Source organism: Schistocerca americana, chromosome 8 (genome assembly GCF_021461395.2).
Source record: "Schistocerca americana isolate TAMUIC-IGC-003095 chromosome 8, iqSchAmer2.1, whole genome shotgun sequence".
Taxonomy (NCBI): Eukaryota; Metazoa; Arthropoda; class Insecta; order Orthoptera; family Acrididae; genus Schistocerca; species Schistocerca americana.
In genome coordinates, this window is record NC_060126.1 from 194,821,486 (window position 1) to 194,841,919 (window position 20,434).

General features: G+C 41.6%; 1 protein-coding gene across 1 annotated transcript in view; it reads left to right on the forward strand.

Moving 5' to 3' along the window:
* Positions 1–16,819, forward strand: part of LOC124544784 (tryptophan--tRNA ligase, mitochondrial) — a 65,277-nt gene extending 48,458 nt beyond the window's left edge. The window contains exons 6-7 of the mRNA XM_047123467.1: positions 12,928–13,198; positions 16,389–16,819. Of these exons, the coding sequence (XP_046979423.1) occupies positions 12,928–13,198; positions 16,389–16,575 (458 nt within the window). The 3' untranslated portion in view covers positions 16,576–16,819. The remainder of the gene's footprint in view (positions 1–12,927; positions 13,199–16,388) is intronic.
* Positions 16,820–20,434: the final 3,615 nt, after the last annotated feature.

A 20,434-nucleotide genomic window follows, 5' to 3' on the forward strand; every position in this document is an offset into this window, starting at 1 on the left:
TACTTCTAGTGCAACAGCTACTTCACTCGATGGGATTGCATTGTCGTTTTGTTACACACACTCACTGAGTGAGTCAATAGGCTGCATTAAGAAAGTGGCAGTGTTTTCATGTGCATCTAGTAAACTCTGTGGACAGGAACACAGACTGTGCAGAGTTGTTTATGATTCTCACTACTTGGGTGTGGAGTCTGCACTTGATTTTGTAGTGACCATGCCACATTCCATGGCTGCTGAGCTCATAGCACCTCTTGTGCCAACTACCATTGACCTATGTAAATCAACAAGGGCATTTGCAGCTGTGTCGGACACATTCGGCGTGGAATCTCATTGAGTGAAATAGAATTGTCTTCAGTGACAAGACCTGCTTCGAATTGAGCCCTGATCAGTGAACAGGTGTCTGGAGATCCCCAGACAGTGGTGGGATACCAATCTGACTCATCCTCCATACGGCCCAACAACCAGCTGTGATGGTTTGCGGTGGTGCCATTTCATTTGACAGTAGAGCCTCTTTGGTTGTCATTCGTGAAACTCTCACAGCACAGCACTTTGTCGATGGTATTTTACACTCTGTTTTGTTGCCCTTCATGTAAAGTCATCCTGGGTTTTTGTTAGATAATGCCCACCTGCACACAGTGAGAGTTTCTCCTGTGTGTCTTCATGCTTGCCAAACCCTATCGTGGCCAGCAAAATTGCCAGATCTCTCGCAGATGAGAATGTTTGGAGTATTATAGGGAAGGCCCTCCAGCGAGCCTGTGATTTTGATGGTGTAATGCACCAGTTGGACAGAATTTGGCATGCTGTCCCTCAGGAAGTCATCCAACAATTCTGTCAATCAATGCCAAGCTGAATAACTGCTTGCATAAGGGCTAGAGGTGGACCAAACTGTTATTGACTTTCTCAGCTTGTAAAGTTGTCTCTCTTGAATAAATCATCCAATTTTTCTGAAATTTTGATATTTTTTATTTATTTATTTTTTGAGTGTACAATCGGAAATTGAATGATTAAACAGCGATGTTTTGAATATAGTAGCACAAGAATACTCTTAGTTTGAAAATAAAGACAAAATATGGAGGAAATTGCATGCCACATCTTTGCGTTTTCACAGGTTATATGTATACACTCCGATATGTGTGGTAAAAAAGAGGTACCGAGTAGACACACAAGACGACAGACTAATTAAATTCTTCCAAAGCTCCACATTTACTGAGTTTCAGAATTTACAGAGTATATTAAATTTCCCTTTAACTGTCTGAATCTTCCCACCCTATACTTCGCAAATACACCTCAAACTCCCCAGGTTTTTTAATCATTTATTAGTCTTGTAGTTTAGATACAAACTTGATGTGTCTATAAAAGATTATCAATATGAGTACTGCTGCTTTCCATAACTTCTGTTGCAAACTGGATGAGGGAGAATGGGATTATGTCAAATGACAAGGTACTTATGGCAGTAGATTAAGCATCGCCTAAAAATTTAAATTAAAAAGCCCACCTCATTATGTTTAAGAGTTAAAAACTTTAACAATACATCTAGTTGTTTTACAAATAATTCAAAATGCCCACCTGAACCTTGGCATATCTTGACTGTTCTATGAGCTTCTGAAAAATTTCTACTTCTACTCACTGCAAAATCTAAGTGTCAGTGTTTTGTATTTTGTATTTCGTCTTAATGTAAATGGCAATTCTGTTTACAACTTCACTTTCCAGACTACTTCATGCTCCTTGTGTAACTATTACTTTTAATGTAAAGTCCATATTTCACATGGGGCTAACAAAACATAATGAAGTACACAACAGTGTTTAAGTCTTAGACAAATGAATCACAGTCAGGCAACCATACTGCGTGAATGATTTGCATGTGACCCATCATATGGGTTGGTAGCACATTACAAAAAAATTCAGTTTGAATGATAAAAAAATAATTTAATTACAGGTAAAAAGAGACTAAAAACATTTGCATCATTATTTTGTGACGTTTTTCCCAGTTAAGCAGTGATGCCACTTAATTTCAAGAACTAATGTGCTCATTTAACGTGAAAATTAGCGGAACTTAAATTTTGAGAGCCATCTATATTTAGTCTGTGGTGAACTACTATTGTTGGGAATACACAGCCAATTCAAAATTATATATTCTGTCTTTACCATACTTGATCCGAGGAAATATTAGAATAGACAACAATAAATATCATTTAGCATAGCTTTGGTTAACATTGGCTTTGTGCACTGGTTGACAAAACAACAATACCATGATAGTTAAGTTAGAGTAAATACCTCGCCTGTGTGTGTGTGTGTGTGTGTGTGTGTGTGTGTGTGTGTGTGGGGGGGGGGGGGGGTGTATAATGAAGTCAAGGACATCCTGCTTAAATCGTGAGTTTGGCCTTCATGAACTACCACACCATGTAGTAGTATTTCTGTACCACAGTTTATTTTAAAGTAATTGTATAACTACATAATTAGATAGTTATTTTCTTTTAATCCATTGAAGATTTTCATTGTCATATATTGAGGAGTCAGAGTAAATCATTTTCATCGACATAAAATAAGCACAAAATTAAGTTTATTTCTTTTTGTTGCTGTAGAAAAAGATTATTATTTCATAGACGTGTAGGGAGAGTATAATTGAAAGTTACAAGTTTTTAAATAATGGATGACATAATTCCCTCAGATGTGCATTCCACATATTTGTGATGACGTTTCTTATAGAGCTTGAGTATATATGGGATGTTACTCAAATTTCTCATAAAATATTTGAATATCTCATTCCTGATTCAAAAATAAATGTAGTATGCAATGTTGTGTGTGTTCATGTCAGTGTCATTGGCTAATATTGGGGTGGGGGGGGGGGGGGGGAGGGGAGGGAGGGAGGGAGGGGGTTCTTGGAAAAGTATGTTACACATTATGATGACAGGCAAGTAACTTTTACTGAATGCTGCACTACACTTCAAAGTGACACAGACACGTGAGACTGTTATTTGACATAGTCTCCTGTTCTGCCAGTCCTATTCCATGATGATAGAAATCTACTCTTCGGTCATGGAAACATTCAAGAACCAATACGTGAACATCTTCATCATTGAAAAATCTCTTTCCCCCCACCAAATGTTCTTTCAGCTTGATGAAAATATTGAAATTGCGTGGTTGAAGATATGGACTTCCTGATTGACACAACCCAGTCTGACATTTTTTTGCACAATAATTGTAGTGCACCCGAATACTTCAGTCTTGGAGTATATTTCCAGTTGCTGTGCCCCTTCACTCTCACACTGTGATGCACTTGTTACCTGTACCACAGCAGAACTATCTCCGCAGGACACCCCGAACTTGTCAGACAATATACCATTCTCTGTGTGCAATGGTCTTAGAGTGGGACAACATATGTAACTTACTTTCCAAAGTCCCTACATATTCGCTTTACAAATGCAAAGCTACATAATTTACTGGACAAGTACACAAATATGCGTATTTTGGTTTAAGTTCTTTTACAGGCATAATCCTACATATGTGACTGATTCACTTATGTTATTCCCTTATTTTTATGACTTATTTTAATTTCCTAGATTTTTGATTCCTGGTTCATGAGTTTTACCATATTTATAGTGTGTGTTGCTAGGATGGATATTAGTGACCATATTTTGTTCTTTTTGCCTCCCTGTCTAAAATGCAGTTGTTGAATCTTAAACAGTTGGCAAACCTCTTACTGTCAACTGTGAACAAACAGTATTTTTCTTAGTATGTTCATAATACAACACTTAGTGACAATTTTATGTAGACTCTGGTGATATTTTGAAAAAAAAAAAAAAGTAAGCACAGCAACACACAAACTACAGTTTTCTTTTCCTTCTTCCATTGGCACTACATCTCTGGATGGGACTTGGCCCCCCTCAAGAATTTTCTGCCATTCCTCTTTGGACTTCACCGTGGACCTCCAGTTATGGCAACAGACTCTGGCAGCATTCTCTCCGACCTCATCGCTCCATCTCAACCTAGGTCGTCCTCTTGCTCTTCCTCCTCCAGGTTCAGTGCAGCTGGCTTTCCCTGCACAATCTGTCTCATCGAGTCGCATTATATGTACAGCCCATCTCAGTCTCCACAGCTTTATGAACTTGACCACATCATCCTCCTTGTAGCAGTCATAAAGTTAGCCATTTCTTCACCTTTTCCAGATCCCATTTTCATATACAGGTCCAAAAATCCTCCCCAGTATACTTCTTTCATGTGATCTCAGTTTGTTTTCACCCTACTTTGTAATTGTACATGTTTCTGAGCCATAAGTAAGTACTGAGCATATCAGCATTTTGTTAAGTCGGCTTTTAGTCCCTCGTGATATAAGCCTGGATTTAAAATGTCGCAACATTCCAAAGTAGCATCAGTTAGAAGCCCTTATGCAAGCCATAATTTCAGTAAAGGTGCTGCTATTTGCTTTATCTTTGAGCCCAGATAGGTGAAACATTCCACTCGCTCAAATGTCATTCCATCAAGAGTTATTGTGGGCTGTAATGGTTGGTTAGTGCCATTATACATATACTTCGTCTTTCCTTCATTAATACTCAGGCCCATCTTGTCTGCATTCAGTTTTAGAGCTGAAAATGCACTTTGTAGATCTCTAAGTGTTCTGCTCATTAAAACCAAGTCATCTGCATCTCCCAGCAATTGTACAGACTTATAGTAGATAGTTCCTCTTGTCTGGTTACCCAATTCACGTACCACTTTTTCAAGTGCCAGGTTGAAAAGTAGGCAGGAAAGCCCATCTCCTTGCCTTAGCCCAGTTCGAGTGGGAAACTGAGGTGATAGCCTTGACTGCACTCACACGGTACACTGGGGATACTTTAGGGTGATCTCTATTAAACACACCAATTTTCCAGGCACTCTAAATTCCTGCATTGCCTCATAAAGTTTGGCCCAGTTTATTGTATCATATACAGATTTAAAGTCAATGAAAAGATGGTGCACACTAACATTGAATTCATTGGTCTTTTCTGCTGTTTGTCGGACAGTAAATACCTGGTTTACAGTTCCTGGTCTGCATCCCACATTGATAGCTTCCAATAATATCTTTTGCTGTAGGTGAAAGTCTACTAAACAGAATATTTGATAGTACTTTATATATAATATTTAAAAGTGTTATGCCTCTGTAGTTGCTGCGTTCAAATAGATCTCCTTTCTTATACAGCAGACGCACTATCCCTACATTCTATTCCTCTGGTAACTCTTCCTTTTCCCAGATGAGGCACACAATCTTGTAGATCCTATGATTTAGCTCAACTGCTTCAGCTTTCAATAGTTCAGATGCTATTGTCAGTCCTTGGTGTCTTATTGTTCTTCAATCGGGCAATTGCTTTGTTTACTTCTCCTTGGGAAGGGGGAGGTACTATGGCATCATCTTCTGGAGCGACTGGGATATCTTCAATGGGGGGACTCTGAAGTATCCAACAGTTCACTGAAATATGTTACCAAACGCTAATATACCTCTTGGTCATCGTTTAGTCGTGTCTCATTTTTACTTTTACACAGGTTGATGTGCCGCTTAAATGCTCTTCTTTCGTTATTAATTTTCTGATAAAATTTTCTAACTTCATTTGTTTTTCTAAATGTCTCCAGTTCTTCAGTCTGCTTTCTTTCCCATTCCCTCTCCAGTGGAGTTTCTTCTCTTCTTTCCTTTTATCTTGATACTTTTGTACTGCTAAACGAGTATATGATTTCTGAAGCATTTTCCTGTATGCCAGATTTTTCTCCTGACTTATCCTCTTACATTCTTCATCAAACCAGGAATTCTTCAGTTGTTTTCCTTTTCTCCCTAGCACTTTTTCTGCTGCTGTAATGACAGCATTCTGCATCAAACCAGGAATTCTTCAGTTTTCCTTTTTTCCCTAGCACTTCCTGTGCTACTTTAATGACAGCATTCCTGCAAGTGTTCCGTTCCTGATCCAGGTTATCACTTACACTAAGGGTGTATAATGCAAGATTCTCAGCGACCTTCTCAGAGTACGTTTTAGAGATGTCTTCATTTTTTAACTTCGATACCATATACTTACTTTGAGGTGTTTCCTTGACTTTTCTTTCATTGGTTATTCGAGTTCTTAGTTTCGCAATCACAAAGTAGTGGTCTGAATCTACACTAACTCCTCTGTAAGTTCGTATATCTAGTAAGTTTGAGGAATGCCTGCCATCAATAATTACATGATCAATTTTGTTGCAGGTACGCTGATCAGGGCTACATCATGTTGCTTTATGAAACCATTTGTATGAGAACATAGTGCTACCTACAGCAATTTTACGTGACAATGCAAACTGAATGACTCTGTGGCCATTGTTATTTGTGTATTCATGGAGTCTGTGCTTTCCTGTTGCTGGGATGTAATGTTGTTCTTTCCCCATCTGTGCGTTGAGGTCTCCAATAATTATTTTAGTGTCATACACACGGCATCCGTCATAAGCTCTCTCGAGGCTCTCAAAGAAGGTGTCTTAATCCTGGTCATCTGATACTTCTGTGGGTGCATGTACATTGATCAATGAATAGTCTGAGAATCAGGTCTTCAATCTCATATGTGAGATCCTAGATGTTATTCCAGTGAATCCACTCACTAAGTGTGTAAATTTTTGTCTTACTGCGAACCCTGTACCAAATTCATGGTGGCTCTCTGAACCATGGTAGAAAATTATCCAGTTTCCCATGTCAAGCACTCCATGTCCAGTCCATTGTATTTACTGTAGGGCAATTATGCTTGCCTTGATTTTATCGAGTTAATCTAGCAGTGACCTCAAGGCCACCGCCCTGTACAGCGATTGTACGTTCCAGGTTTCAATAAACACATCATTTTTTCATTTTCATTTGCCTTTAACAGTACAATGTCGTCGTCCATAAATCCGTCCAGCATCTTTGCTCTGAGGTTTCTGCACAAGAATTTTTTTTTTACAGGAAGGGGTTCATAGCTGCTTGACCAACCCCCAACTTGGAGGGCCAGGATTTGTATGAGGTTTACTCCTTTAGGGAAGCTGGCTTCACTGCGCCTATAGAGCCCTCCCAGCCCTATGTTGTGGGACACACTTTGTCTGGCTCATTTGTCAAGACCACTCCAGCTACCACGGGGCCCCAACCTTTTCAGCACTTTTTCCTTTCCATGCTGCATGTCTGTCCTCTTGCTATCCCTTTTCCCCTCCCTTGGGGAACATGTCTGGGGTATTAGTGGAAACGTTCTGCATTGTGTTGCTGACCTGTGAACAGTCTCGACTTTCTTTTTGGCTTCTTTTTTCCTTTCTTTGTTTCCCTTCTCCTCTCATTCCTCTGCTTTGGCATTTGAGGATCCTCTTTTCTTCTTCCTCCCTGTGCGCACCTGAAGGCCAGCCCGCACGTCTGATGCGTAAAAGGTGACTGTATAACACGTAATTCCTAGCCCTGGGTCAACAGGTGGGGTTCGCATGTACCCCCGGTACAGCCCAGGCCCAGGGAGGGGTGATTGCCTGAGCTGTGACCTTTGCAGATTGCCCATTGGTCCCTTCGTCAGGTGGTGTTCGGGAGGCGTGAAAAATCACCTAAGGTGGGTGCGCCCCCTTGTGTAGGGGGCCCCCAATTGGAAGGAGCGCACCATCGGAGATGCTGGCAATCATGGGGGATTTCCTCGCGATGAGTCACTCGTCCTCTCCATCGGCATCGACAAAACGAAAACGTAATCAGGCTACTGATTTGAAGACCCTTCCCGCTGCATCGCGGTTCCTTGTGGTATCACATACTGAAGATGGTCAGTCCTTTGCCAAAGTCAGTCCGTTTATTGTTCAGAAAGGTGTTGATGCCATTGCTGGCCCTGTGAAATCCTGCTCTCATTTACGGAATGGCACTTTGATTTTGGAGACGGCTTCTGATGATCGAGCACAACTACTACTTGGTGCGTCGCTTCTCCACGGCTACCCTGTTCGTGTCGAGGCACATAGAACTTCGAATTCTTCCCATGGTGTAATTTACACCAGGCTGCTTTACGGTCTAACCGACGCTGAAATACAATCTTACCTCTCTGATCAGGGTGTCATTGCCGTTCATCGTGTGATGACAAAGGTCGATTACTCCTTGTGCCCACCTGCACTCTTTTCCTCACCTTTGATAGGATGGTGCTGCCATCCAAGATTACAGTAGGCTACGAAATCATCATACTCTGGCCGTACATTCCGAATCAGATGCGCTGTTACCAGTGTCATTGGTTCAATCACACTAGAACATCATGTCCACACTCCGGTCAAATGCGTAATATTTGGCAGGGGTGCACACGAGGGCAAATGTCTGCCTCCTCCCTGCTGTATCAACTGCAAGGGAAGCCACGTCGTTTCATCCCGGGATTGTCCCGTGTATCTAGACGAGTGGGCTGTTCAAGAGATTCGGGTAAAGGAAAAAGTGCCTTACACAGTAGCTCGCAAGTTACTGGCTAGCCGAAAACCCTGTGTTCTCCCGTCTGGCACTTATAGTTCAGTTCTTGTTACGCCTCACTCCACGAAGGTGAAGCAACACCGTCCCCCTGTCCCCCTGTGCAACAAACTGTCAAACTCTCGCCTCAAGAGGTGAAGTTACCCACTACACAATCGGCAGGCAGGAAAGGCCAGAGGGAGTAGTCCCGAGACGACTTCCTCTGTCTCTCCAGCCAACCAACACCCAAGTCTTCCCCTAAGCAGAAGGACTCAAAGAAGTCCACTAAAGACAAACCGTCTTCCCCCTTCACCAACTTGAAGATTCTGCTTAACAGTGTCGCCATGTTGTTGCTTAGCCCAGCCAGCTTTTGTCTCACCAGTGGGCACCACCAACCATTTTTCGGTGTTGGGCTCCACTGACTGACCACACAAGCACGCCGATGCTTGTCTGGACCCCATAGAGCAGAATCCTTCTGCATCTGTGCCCTGTTGTAGTGGCTCTCCACCGGCTGTCCCTCGGCAGACACTGAGTTGACACCCCTACATCTCTTCCTCCTCATGACTGTCCTCCAATGGTACTTTCGTGGCCTTCAGTCCCACCAAGAGGATTTACGGCTGCTTCTAGCATCGCAGCACCTCTTGTACTTTGTCATCAGGAAACGAAATTGTGCCCTCAACATGCTTTGAGGTTCCACATTGCTTACCGATTCATTTTGACCTTCCCCCTGAGGTCGACATCCCATATCATGGGAGCGTCATGCTGCTTATACGGGATGACCTTCATAGTCAGTCCATCTCCCGGACTACCCATCTTCAAGCTGTTGCCATTCGCCTCTTCCTTCCCCTCCTGACTTTCTCCCTCTGTACCTCCGTCCTTCGATGTCACCAGGGCCATCTTCATTCAGCTTCTTGGGCAGCTACCTCCACTATTTTTGCTACTTGGTGACTTTAATGCACATCATCCCCTATGGGGTTCTCCCAGGACCTGCCAGAGAGGTGCCCTCTTGGCCGACATTCTTAACCAACTCAAACTCTTCTGCCTTAACACTGGTGCACCCACTTTCCTTTCTGACTTGTCGCACACCTTTTCCCATTTCGACCTACCCTTTTGCACTGCCCAGCATGCCCATTGTTCTTTCTGACGCCTAGTGACCATTTCCTGTGTGCTCTCCATCTGCTGACTCCAACCCCATCCACATGAATGCCCAAATGGCAGCTTACTAAGGCTGACTGGGGGCTTTACTCCTCCCTGGTGACCTTTGCAGAACAAGATTTCCTCAGTTGTGATGACCAGGTGGACCATCTCACAAACGTTATCCTTACTGCTGCTGAGCGTTCCATTCCTCGCACTTCCTCTTTACCATGTTGTGTCCCAGTCCCTTGGTGGACTGAGGCATGCCGTGATGCTCTTCACGTTTTTAACCACCACCCTACGCTGGAAAACTGCATTCATTATAAACAGATGCGTGCAAAGTGTCGTCGAGTTCTTCGGGATAGCAAAAGAATGAGTTGGATTTCGATCACTAGTTCTTTTAACAGTTCCACACCTTCCTTTGTTGTGTGGGCAAACCTCCGACAGCTCTCTGGCTTCCCACTATCATCTTGCCTTTATCCATAGGAAATGAGTGGAGGAGGCTCAGGCGATACCCTTCTCTTCTCCGAATCGTGAGTTCTACAATGTTGCCTTCACTATGAGGGAGCTAGATCATGCTCAGTTCATCCCGGTCCTCTGCCGCAGGGCCAGATGCTATCCACATTCAGATGTTGCAGCACATCTCTCTTACGGGCAAGCACTTTCTGCCTAACACATACAACTGCATCTGGGCTGAGGGCACATTTCTTGGGTGCTCGTGTGAAGCCAGGGTCATAACCATACCTAAGCGGGGTAAGGATAAAAGCCTTCCTTCTAGCTACTGCCCCATCTCTCTTATCAGCTGTGTTTGCAAGGTGATGGAACGTATGATTCATGCCCAGCTGGTGTGGTGGCTTGAATCTCGCCATTTACTCATGAATGCGCAGTGTGGATTTTGTGTACGGCATTGACCATCTCGTTACTTTGTCCACCCGTGTTGTGAATGGTATTCTGCAGAAATCCCAGAATGTGGCTGTGTTTTTCGACATGGAGAAGGCCTACGACACCTGCTGGAGAACTGGTATCCTCCGTACTCTTTACACTTGGGGCTTCTGTGGGCCCCTGCCCAGCTTTCTTTGGGTATTTTTACAAGACCAAGTTTTCAAGGTGTGTGTGGGTTCTGCTTTGTCTGACATCTTTATTCAGGAAAATGGTGTGCCTCAGGGTTCTGTCCTGAGTGTCATCCTCTTTGCTATTGCCATTAACCCTATCATGGCCTGTCTCCCGCCGGGCATTTCCTGCTCCCTTTTTGTCGATGATTTTGCCATCTGTTGCGGTTATCCCTGGACCTGTCTCACTGAGTGGTGTCTTCAGCACTGTCTTGATCGTCTTCACTCCTGGAGCATCGCCAACGACTTTCGCTTTTCAATGACAAAACATTCAGTATGAATTTCTGGTGGCACAAATGGTTTCTCCCACCATCTCTACATCTTGGGCCTGTTGCCCCTCCATTCATTGACACTACAAAATTCTTGGGTCTCATGCTCAATAGCAAACACTCTTGGTCCTCCCATGTCTCTTACCTGGCAGCCAGCTGTACACAGTCCCTCAGTGTCCTCCGTGTCCTCGATGGTACTTCTTGGGGTGCCGACGAACCACCTTCGTCCGTTTGTACCAGTCCCTTGTCTGTTCGAAACTCGACTATGGGTGCTTTGTTTATGTACCTGCATGCCCATCTCTTTTACGCTGTCTCAACACTATCCATCATCGTGGCATCCATTTGGCTACGGGTACCTTTTACACCAGCCTGGTTGAGAGTCTGTAAGCTAGAGCTGCTGAACCACCACTGTCCTACTGCCGTGACTTCCTCCTCAGCAGGTATGCCTCCTTTAATGATTCCTTAGATAGTCAGCATGGGGCTTGTCCCTCTTCCCTGTTACCTCCTGGCATCTGCTTTCACCACTTGCTACGGCAGCTTAACTTCAAGCTACCTGCAACTTTCCCTGTGGGTGTGAACCCTTCACTACCTTGGCTTCATGAAGTGGTCCATGTTAACCGTGGCCTTCATTTGCTTCCTAAGGACACTACTCTAGCCTCGGTCTATCGCCTCCTGTTTCACGACATTCGCATGGAACTTAGCAATAGTACCTTTGTATAACTGATGACTTTCGGACTGACCGTGGGGTCGGGTGTACATTCGTCATTGGCACCGTGTCTTTCGCTATTGGCTTCCGGCCCACTCCTCAGTCTTTACAGCCGAGCTTTTTGCCTTTTAACAGGCCACGGAGTACATCTGGCGACACAGCCTTCCCAATAGTTCTCTGCTCAAACTCACTCGGCACCCTCCAAATTCTTTGTGCTCTGTGCACTGTTCATCCCTTGATGGAGCCAATGTCACATTTCTGTGGGTCCGTGGTCATGTCGGTCTGCCAGGAAATGAGGCTGCTGATGTTGCTGCCAAAGCTGCAGTCTTACCTCAGCCCGCGAGTACCTATATTCCGTCCAGTGATATCTGCATTGCCATCTGTCAGGCGGTGGTGTCCCTTTGTCTTTGCCAATGGTTCTCCCTTCACAGGAATATGCTTCGGCCTATTAAGCCTTTTCCGGCACCTCGGACGACCTCCTCTTGGTCCTCCCGCTGGGAGGAGATTATTTTAACTCGGCTGCGTATTGGGCACTGCCTTTTTAGCCATTTTCATTTGCTCAATAGCGCTGCCCCACCACTTTGTACGCATTGCGCCCAAATTTTAACTGTCCACCACTACCTGCAGGAATGACCTTTTTTAACTAATTTACGTTCCATCTTGGGTTTGCCATCCGATTTATCAGCTGTTTTAGCAAATGATGTGTGGGCTGTCTCCCATGTTTTACTTTTTATCCAGCAAAGCAATATGGTGAAGACCATTTAATTTTTAGTTTTGGAGCTCATTTTTTAAAGCCCTCTTTCCACGTGTGTTGTTTAGATGTCTCCTATTCTTTCCATTGGGACTGACATATAGTCGTTTCCCTTGTCTGTGTGTTTGCGTTCTATAGTTTTGACTTGGGCGCATATGACGTCAGTTGTTTTTTGCACCCTAAAACAAATCAAATAAGACCCTGCCAGTAGCTATGCTATTGCTGACACAACCCTTGACTTCATCAGAGCACGCACTCTCTCCCACTCGGCACAAGGTACCTTTGATAAGGTGGTGTCCCCTGTGAAGGACAGTTTTCTTTTCCACTTAACAAAATATTTGCATCTGTACCTCTAATGGCGTGCATATTTTCCTTATCTTGTTCTGCCCTCCTCATGATCTAAGCATTTTTTTTACCCACACAGCAGAGTCATAATATTTTGACTGGTAAGTGCATTTGATATTTTTCATAAAGTGAATTCAGAATTATAAAATATATAATTTCATCAGGAACAGCTTATGTTGTTCAGATTCAGTGACTGTAAAATGCGATCTTTAAATGTGTACTAGGTGGGAGCAGCAGCAAAATTCGTAGCTTGCGCAATCCATCATCCAAAATGTCAAAGTCTGAGGTAGATGTGCGTGGCCGCTTGCAGTTATCCGACCCTCCAGAGGTGCTGAGAGACAAGGTGCGGAAGGCAGTCACAGATTGCACCTCAGCCGTAACATTTGAGCCAGAATCTCGTCTCGGTGTGGCCAACCTCATAGTGATGCACAGCCTGTCATCAGGAAAGTCTCCAGAAGAAATTTGCTTAGCAGCTCAAGGACTTGATACTGGAAGGTAAGCAGAGGGCACACTCTGGTGCAATACATGGAGAAAAGCTCATATAATATGAACTGTAATAATGTTAAAACAAAAGAGATGACAGTTGTATGGACCATTAAGTCTTGTGATAATTTTTTGGTCTCATGACAGTGACTGAATTCGATTACTGGGTGTTTGATTGATCAGAATTGCAAAGATAATGTATCTTTTGATGTTACAGCAAGCATAAGCAATAATGGCTCCACAGTTCACGAAATATAAAAGATCAGAGAAAGGAATGACAGCTCAGTTATACTGTCGAAGTCACTTCATCTTTGCATAGCTGTTACAACCTACAAACATTTGAGCCTTGGTCCCTCTCAACAATATTTACTCCCCATATGCAGTGTGTAGTTTCTAAAAATTGTCAGTGCCAGAATGAACCTTTTCAATGATACAAACCCTCCATCCCAGTCATAAAAATTGCAAGTTTCGATCTTTGAATACTTGTGACAAAATCTATGACAAATCATTTTTTACAAAATACTAATCTGAAATTCAGATTTTTAAGCATAATTTCTTATAATCAAAACAATGAAACCATAAGATTTAACATAAAGGCAATATGTACCACACACAACTTCAGAACAAAGCTTAGCTTATCTAGGTTATACTGCAAATCTCTGAGGTTGCTGACAGTTCTAAATAGTTGGTCGACACCAAGGTTATTGATATGTGCCAATCACAACTTCGGAACGATGAAGCTCAACTTATCTTGGATGAGCTCTCTCTCTCTCTCTCTCTCTCTCTCTCTCTCACTCTCTCTCTCACTCACACACACACACACACACACACACACACACACACACACACACACACACACACTCAGAGAGAGATTAACTATACCTTCATGTCGTAGAATTAGTAACATCAACTTCTTTTAGTCAGTTTGTGCTGTAGTGCTATTTCCTCTCTGTTAGATTCAATACATCTTGATTCATTATTTAGTACACCCATCTAATCTTCTGCACTCTTCTGTAACACTGCATTTCAAAAGGTTCTGTTCTCTTGTTGTCTGAACTGGGCACTTTCCATGTTTCACTTCCAAATGGTGGTACACTCCAGGCACAATCTTTTGAAAAGATTTCCATATTTTATATTTATATTTGACATTGATATATTTCTGTTTATTAGACATTTAGCATCTAATTTCCTAATCCAGTTGCTCTAGCATCACCTAGCTAAATTCAGATACAACCCATTGCTGTAGATTTTATTTTGTTTGTCTCATTAACAATTTTTAAGATGTAATTCATTCTATTAAGCTTATTTTTCTCAAGTCCTTCGCTGTCCCTGGAAAAATTAAATTCCATCGGCAAATGCTGAAGTTCCTTTTTTTCCTTTCTGAAAATTAATTCCTTTTCCACATTACTCCTTGATTTCATTTACTGCTGGCTCTTTATACAAATTAAATAACAATTAGATCAGGTACTAATGTGCCTCACTCCTTTCTGAACCATTCCTTCCCTTTCATGTCTTTTGAATCCTAGAACAGCAGTCTGGTTTCTGTATAATTTGTAGATAACATTTTACTCATTTTATTTTAACTCTAATAACATCAGTATTAAAGAGTGTATTCCCATCAACATGCCAAGAGGTAGAATGAATTTTCACTCTGCAGCAGTATGTCAATGTCAAAAACCTTTACAAAATCTAGAGGTGCTATAAATCATAGTTTCTTTTTCTTTAACCAATCTCTTATTTAAGTTGTGTTCTTGGTATTGCTGTGTGTGTTTCTACATTTCTTCAGAACCCAAAGTATTCTTCCCCCAGGTCTACTTCAGCCTGTTGTTGCAACCATGTCTTATTAAGCTAATGGTTCAGTCACCTATATCATACCGTATATCCTGGATACCAGTGTAGCAGTTTTGTTGTCATTGATTCACCCACCAAACTTAATTAATTATTCAATTCATTCACTTACATTTCATGTTATGTGTATCCTGCCGTATGATGAAAGAGAGCTTTCATGGATGTTGAACAACTGAAATTATGAATTAACAGAGAGAATCAACCATTGCAGACTATTTCTATAAAGATACAAACAATTACTAGTGCTAAATACTCACATTGATAACTGTGGGTATTTCTTCTAGGTTAATAACTAGAAGGAAAAAGCTACAGTTAAATATAAAAAACTACTAATAGTCCAGAGGGAATGTTGTTTACTCCAGGTGTGTTATTTCAGTTTAGGTTTCTCAGTGTTCTGTTAAATTTTCGCATTGTCACACTACCCCTCTCCCTCCCCTTCTCCACGAAGTCTTCATCCAGTTCTTATCTTTCTGTAATATTATCTTCAAAGTTGTTCTCCCTTTGTGTAGCACTTCTATATATTCCTTCCAGTGTACCATTCTTTGTGCTTAATACTGGCTTACCATATGAGATATGCATACAGGCGCTTTTCTTTTCTACAAAATTTCTTTAATTTTCCCTTATGCAATTATTACCTCTAGTCATTTATACTTCACCACTTTGCTCATCTGTCAGACTCATTTTTTAGCATGTGATATTCCTTGTGCCTGAATTATTTTTTTCTTATTTGTTTTCTTCTTCCATTAATCTTCTTACGTATTGCAGAATGATTTCTGCATGGTCTTAGCTTTTCTTCTACCACCTTCACCACCTTTCATCTCTGGAAGCTACCTATCCATCTTCTGTTGTATTCCTTTAATTTGTACCAGTTAGTCATCCTCTGATGCTTCCTTTGAGACATATGCATGATTGGGAACTATAGAATATGTCTCTACAAATATAAACGGAGATGTAAATTTGTTCCCCCAAGAGTATGTAGGGTGTGGTTGTTATGCTGATTGGTTCTACTTCTTAGTAACCTATGTATCCATGCATGTCAAAGAAGGAAAAAATTTAGTCATTTCATAAATTGTCAAGAAAATGATGTATTTAGAAAAAGAAATCATTTTTGTTTTTGGTACAGTAACTGTAACTCTGATTTTCAAAATGAACATGTTATAAATGTATGAAACAAGTTCACCATTATTGTGATGTAGTTTGGAAGCACTGTAGTAATGTTATGTAAGGCACTGATGAAGTTAATTGTATTCCACCAACATTTTGCACCTTATATGTGTGTTATAGTATATTTAAAAATTAAAGAGAGACTGAAATCACATTTTGCATGGAAACAATATTTTTTTACTGTTGTCAGGTACAAAATGGTAGTCGCTGATGCAATAATAAACAAACTTCAACCCATTCGTGAAAAGATCCTGTATTACATGTCCAGACAAAATGAATTAATAGAAATCCTGGAAGAAGGGTCACAGAAAGCTGCAGCTATAGCTGAAGTGACATGGAATGAAGTAAGAAGTAAAATTGGTATTAAAATTTCATAATATCATTGGAAGTTGTGGCATGGTACGTAAATGTAGACTTCTTTGAAGTCTAACAGTAAAAAATGAATGCTAAGAATTGATAGTGAAAGGATCATATTTCCAAAAGTATGGGCATTCTTTGTCGAGGAAATTCACCTCTCCCCATATACTAATTCTACCTTAATTACTATATTTAAGTAAATATCAGTTTTTAAACTTTGTACATTTATTGCCTTTGTGTTTAAGCTCTCAAGTTTTCAAAGTGTTATATTAATAGGTAAAAGTGTGTTTTGCAAATTATGTACTATCAGATGTATGTAAAATTACCTGTACCAGCAGGAAAAGACGTATTGCTACATAAATAAATTTTTTGCCACAGTAAAGCTACTTTCCTCTGAAGTAAATCCTGTGATTTTCCTCTGTTAATCATATTTTCTTATGCATATATTTTTTGTAGTGAGATAGTAGACTTCAGAGCTAATTGGATACTGTTGGGACTTCATAGTGATTTGTAACAAAAAATGAGAATGAAAGATCTTGAATTAAATGAAAACAATGGTATAAGCAAACATGATGTTTATTATTAAATTGAGGAAGCGAAAGATAAAGAAAATAGGCTTGTAAAATAGAAGTGTAATAATGTTGCTCAGATGTGAAATTCGTGTTTTCTAGAGGGCAAAGATGTAGCACTCACAAAGCATTATTTTCCTTCCCTTCCCTTGGGAAACATGTCTGGGATGGTTTGGAAATGTGTTCTGCATATCCAGTAGCTGATACCAGAACAGCCTCTTCATTGTTCTTCACTACTTTTTTCTTTCTTCATTCCCTTTATCTTATCCTTCCTCCCCTTTGGCATTTGAGATTCCTCTTTTTCTTCTTCCATCCTGTGCGCTCGTGAAGGCCAGCCCACACATTTGACATGTAATGCGTAATTCCCAGCCCCACTTTGACTGGTAGGGTTCGCACATTCGCCCTGGTATAGAACAGCCCCAGGGATGGACGATTGTCTGAGCTGCTACCTTCCTAAATTGCCAATTGGTCGCTCTGTCAGGTGTGACCTGAGGTGTGAACAATCTAAGGCAGGTGCGCCTCTTCTGGTGGGGGGTCCTCAGTTGGAAATAGCGTGCCATTGGAGATGCTGGCAATTGTGGGGGATCTTCTCGCAGTGAGCCAATCATTATCTTTCAATCAATGTATACCATATGTAAACAGAAAGAGGCTAATGATTCAAAGAAACCGGGCACCAAGGACTGCGCAGTTGAGTGCCCCACAAACCAAACATCATCATTTAAAGAAACTTCCCAGATTCACCACAGTTGCTTGTGGTTTGACGTACTTAACACGGTCAGGCTTTCGCTGCGATAAATCCGTTTATTATTCAGAAAGGTGTTGCAATTGCTGGCCCTGCTTGACACTTTGCTTTTGGAGATTACTTCTGATTTTCAAGAACAAAAACTGCTTGCAACTTCGCTTTTACAGATATCCTGTTCTGTCGAGGCCCATCAAACACTTAATTCTTCCTGTGATGTTATTTGCACTAGACTGCTCTATGGGCTGCCTGAGGCAAACATACCTCTTTGATCAGGATGTCATTGTAGTCCATCAGGTGATGAAAAAGAGATGCATCCTTAGTGCCCACATGCACTCTGTCTCATTTTTGATAGAATGGTGTTTCCGTCAAAGATCAAAGCAGGCTATGAAGTTATCACAGTCGGACCATACACTCCAAACTCGATGTGCGACTACCAGTGTCATCATTATAACCACACTTGAATGTCCTGTTGACACCCGGCCAAATGTGTAAACCGGTGGTAGGGATGCCCACGAGGGCGAATGTCTGCCTCCCCGCTGTATCAACTGCAGTAGCGACAATGCTGCCTCCTCCCGAGATTGTCCTATGTATCTCAGTGAGTGGGCTGTCCAGAAGATCCAGGTGAAGGAAAAAATGCCTTACCCGGTCACTTCTAAGTTGTTGGCTAGTCAGAAACCTTGCATTCTGCCATTGGCACTTACAGTACTGTTCTTGCTGCATCTTGCTCCATGAAGGACATGGCCACACAACCATGCAATCACAAATTCAGCACTGTGGTTGTGAAATTGTCCAATGTTATGGTACCACCTCCGTCTCCTCGTCCAGCTGTGCAACAAGCCACCAAGTCACCTTCTACACAATCATCAGGCTGGAAAGGACAGAAGGAATACTCCCATTAAGACTTCCTATGTCCCTCCAGCTAACAAATATCTCAGTCTTCCTCTTCCAACTGGAAAGGCTCCAAGAAGTCAAACGGTCTTCTCCTTCGCTGACTGAGTTCCTCTTCAATGGTGTCGCCACATGATACCCTCGGATGGCCAACCTCCTTCTGCCCTGAACTCTGCAGACAGACAGAAAGAGAATGCTGATGCTTCTGTAGACCTCATGGAGCAGGGTCATCCAGCCTCTGTGCCATGTAGCTGTGAGTCTTCGAAGGCTGCCACTCGGCAGCTGTCGAGATGACACCCCTTCATTTTTTCCCTCCTCCCCTTTCCTCATTATGACACTCTTCCAATGGAAATCCCACAAAGAGGACTTACGGCTGCTCAGAGAATCGCAGTGTCCACTTGTTCTCTACCTCACGACCACTTAGCGCCCTCACATTGTAGTGTCACAAGTTTGTTCCGAGTGAACATTTGTTTTAGGATAGCTAACCAGCTGCATGTAACTTCAGGGGCTAACATCTACTGGCCTAACTAGGAGACACACACGCGCTTCTGTCACTACCTGCCATGGGAAAGCTATCAAAGGTCTCTTACTGGACGCGTGCATTCACCACCTATAAATGATGATATTCAATTATTTTCAAAATCGGTACACTACCTTTTGACATTGAGGAGAAGATTGTATCCAAATTTCAGAGATAGGAAAAAAATAGCTAAAAAAGTAAAAAACCGACACTTAGGAAACTAAATTCAAATAGGAAATATAATAGTTGATCTTTTGGTATAACTGGAAAACATAAGCAGAACTCTGTGTGCAAAATTGAGATTTTCATATTAAAACTTTGATTTTTATATTACGAAAACAAAAAATAGACACAATTATTATTGGTGTCTAATATTGTTGTGGGAGTATATGATAGTGTGGGACATTCATCAAATTTTCATGTTGCTTTATATACAGTCTTAAGTAACCTGCAAAAGTTACGCAAGCCTGTCGTGGGAAATATGTTCATAGGGAATTTACCCACTTTGCTGATGACGCATGTCTAGGTGTGATTGCTATTGTGCCAGAAAGTCAGCCGGAGTAAAATCTATATCTAAAAGCATATTTTCAGAATTATTCTCTTTTAGTTTTAGTTTATTAAACATTAGTTTAATATTTGTATGTCAGAATGATGCAAATGCGTCTGAGTACAAGGATTGGTTCAGGCCAGTTTCGGCACAAGTATGATCATGAGCGAGCATTCAGATTGGCAGTCAGTATGATGAGCCAATCAGAATTGAGATGGTTCCCGCTCATTACCTGATAGTTTACTAGGAATGAGGCTGCAGGAGGAGAGTCTCTCGCTAGCTTTGAACATGGACGGTCATGTTACTAGTGTGAGTCAAAATAATGTGTAAAATGAAGGAATATTGAGTTCCTAGCATTTGATATGTGACGTGACAAACACTGATGTAATTATGGACATTTTGTGAAGTGTGGGAGTTTTAGAACTGTATTGTTGGAATGATATTCGCGTGTGAAAATGTGCCCTCCATAGTATCCACGTGCCATGTTTCAGTATTCAACCACTGAGCATTTTTTGGTGAGCAATTTCTTTCTTTTAGAAATCCACAAGAACTGAATGTAATAACTCGAATTAATGGTGAAATTAATGACTGAAAATGTTGTTTAATTTGGGTC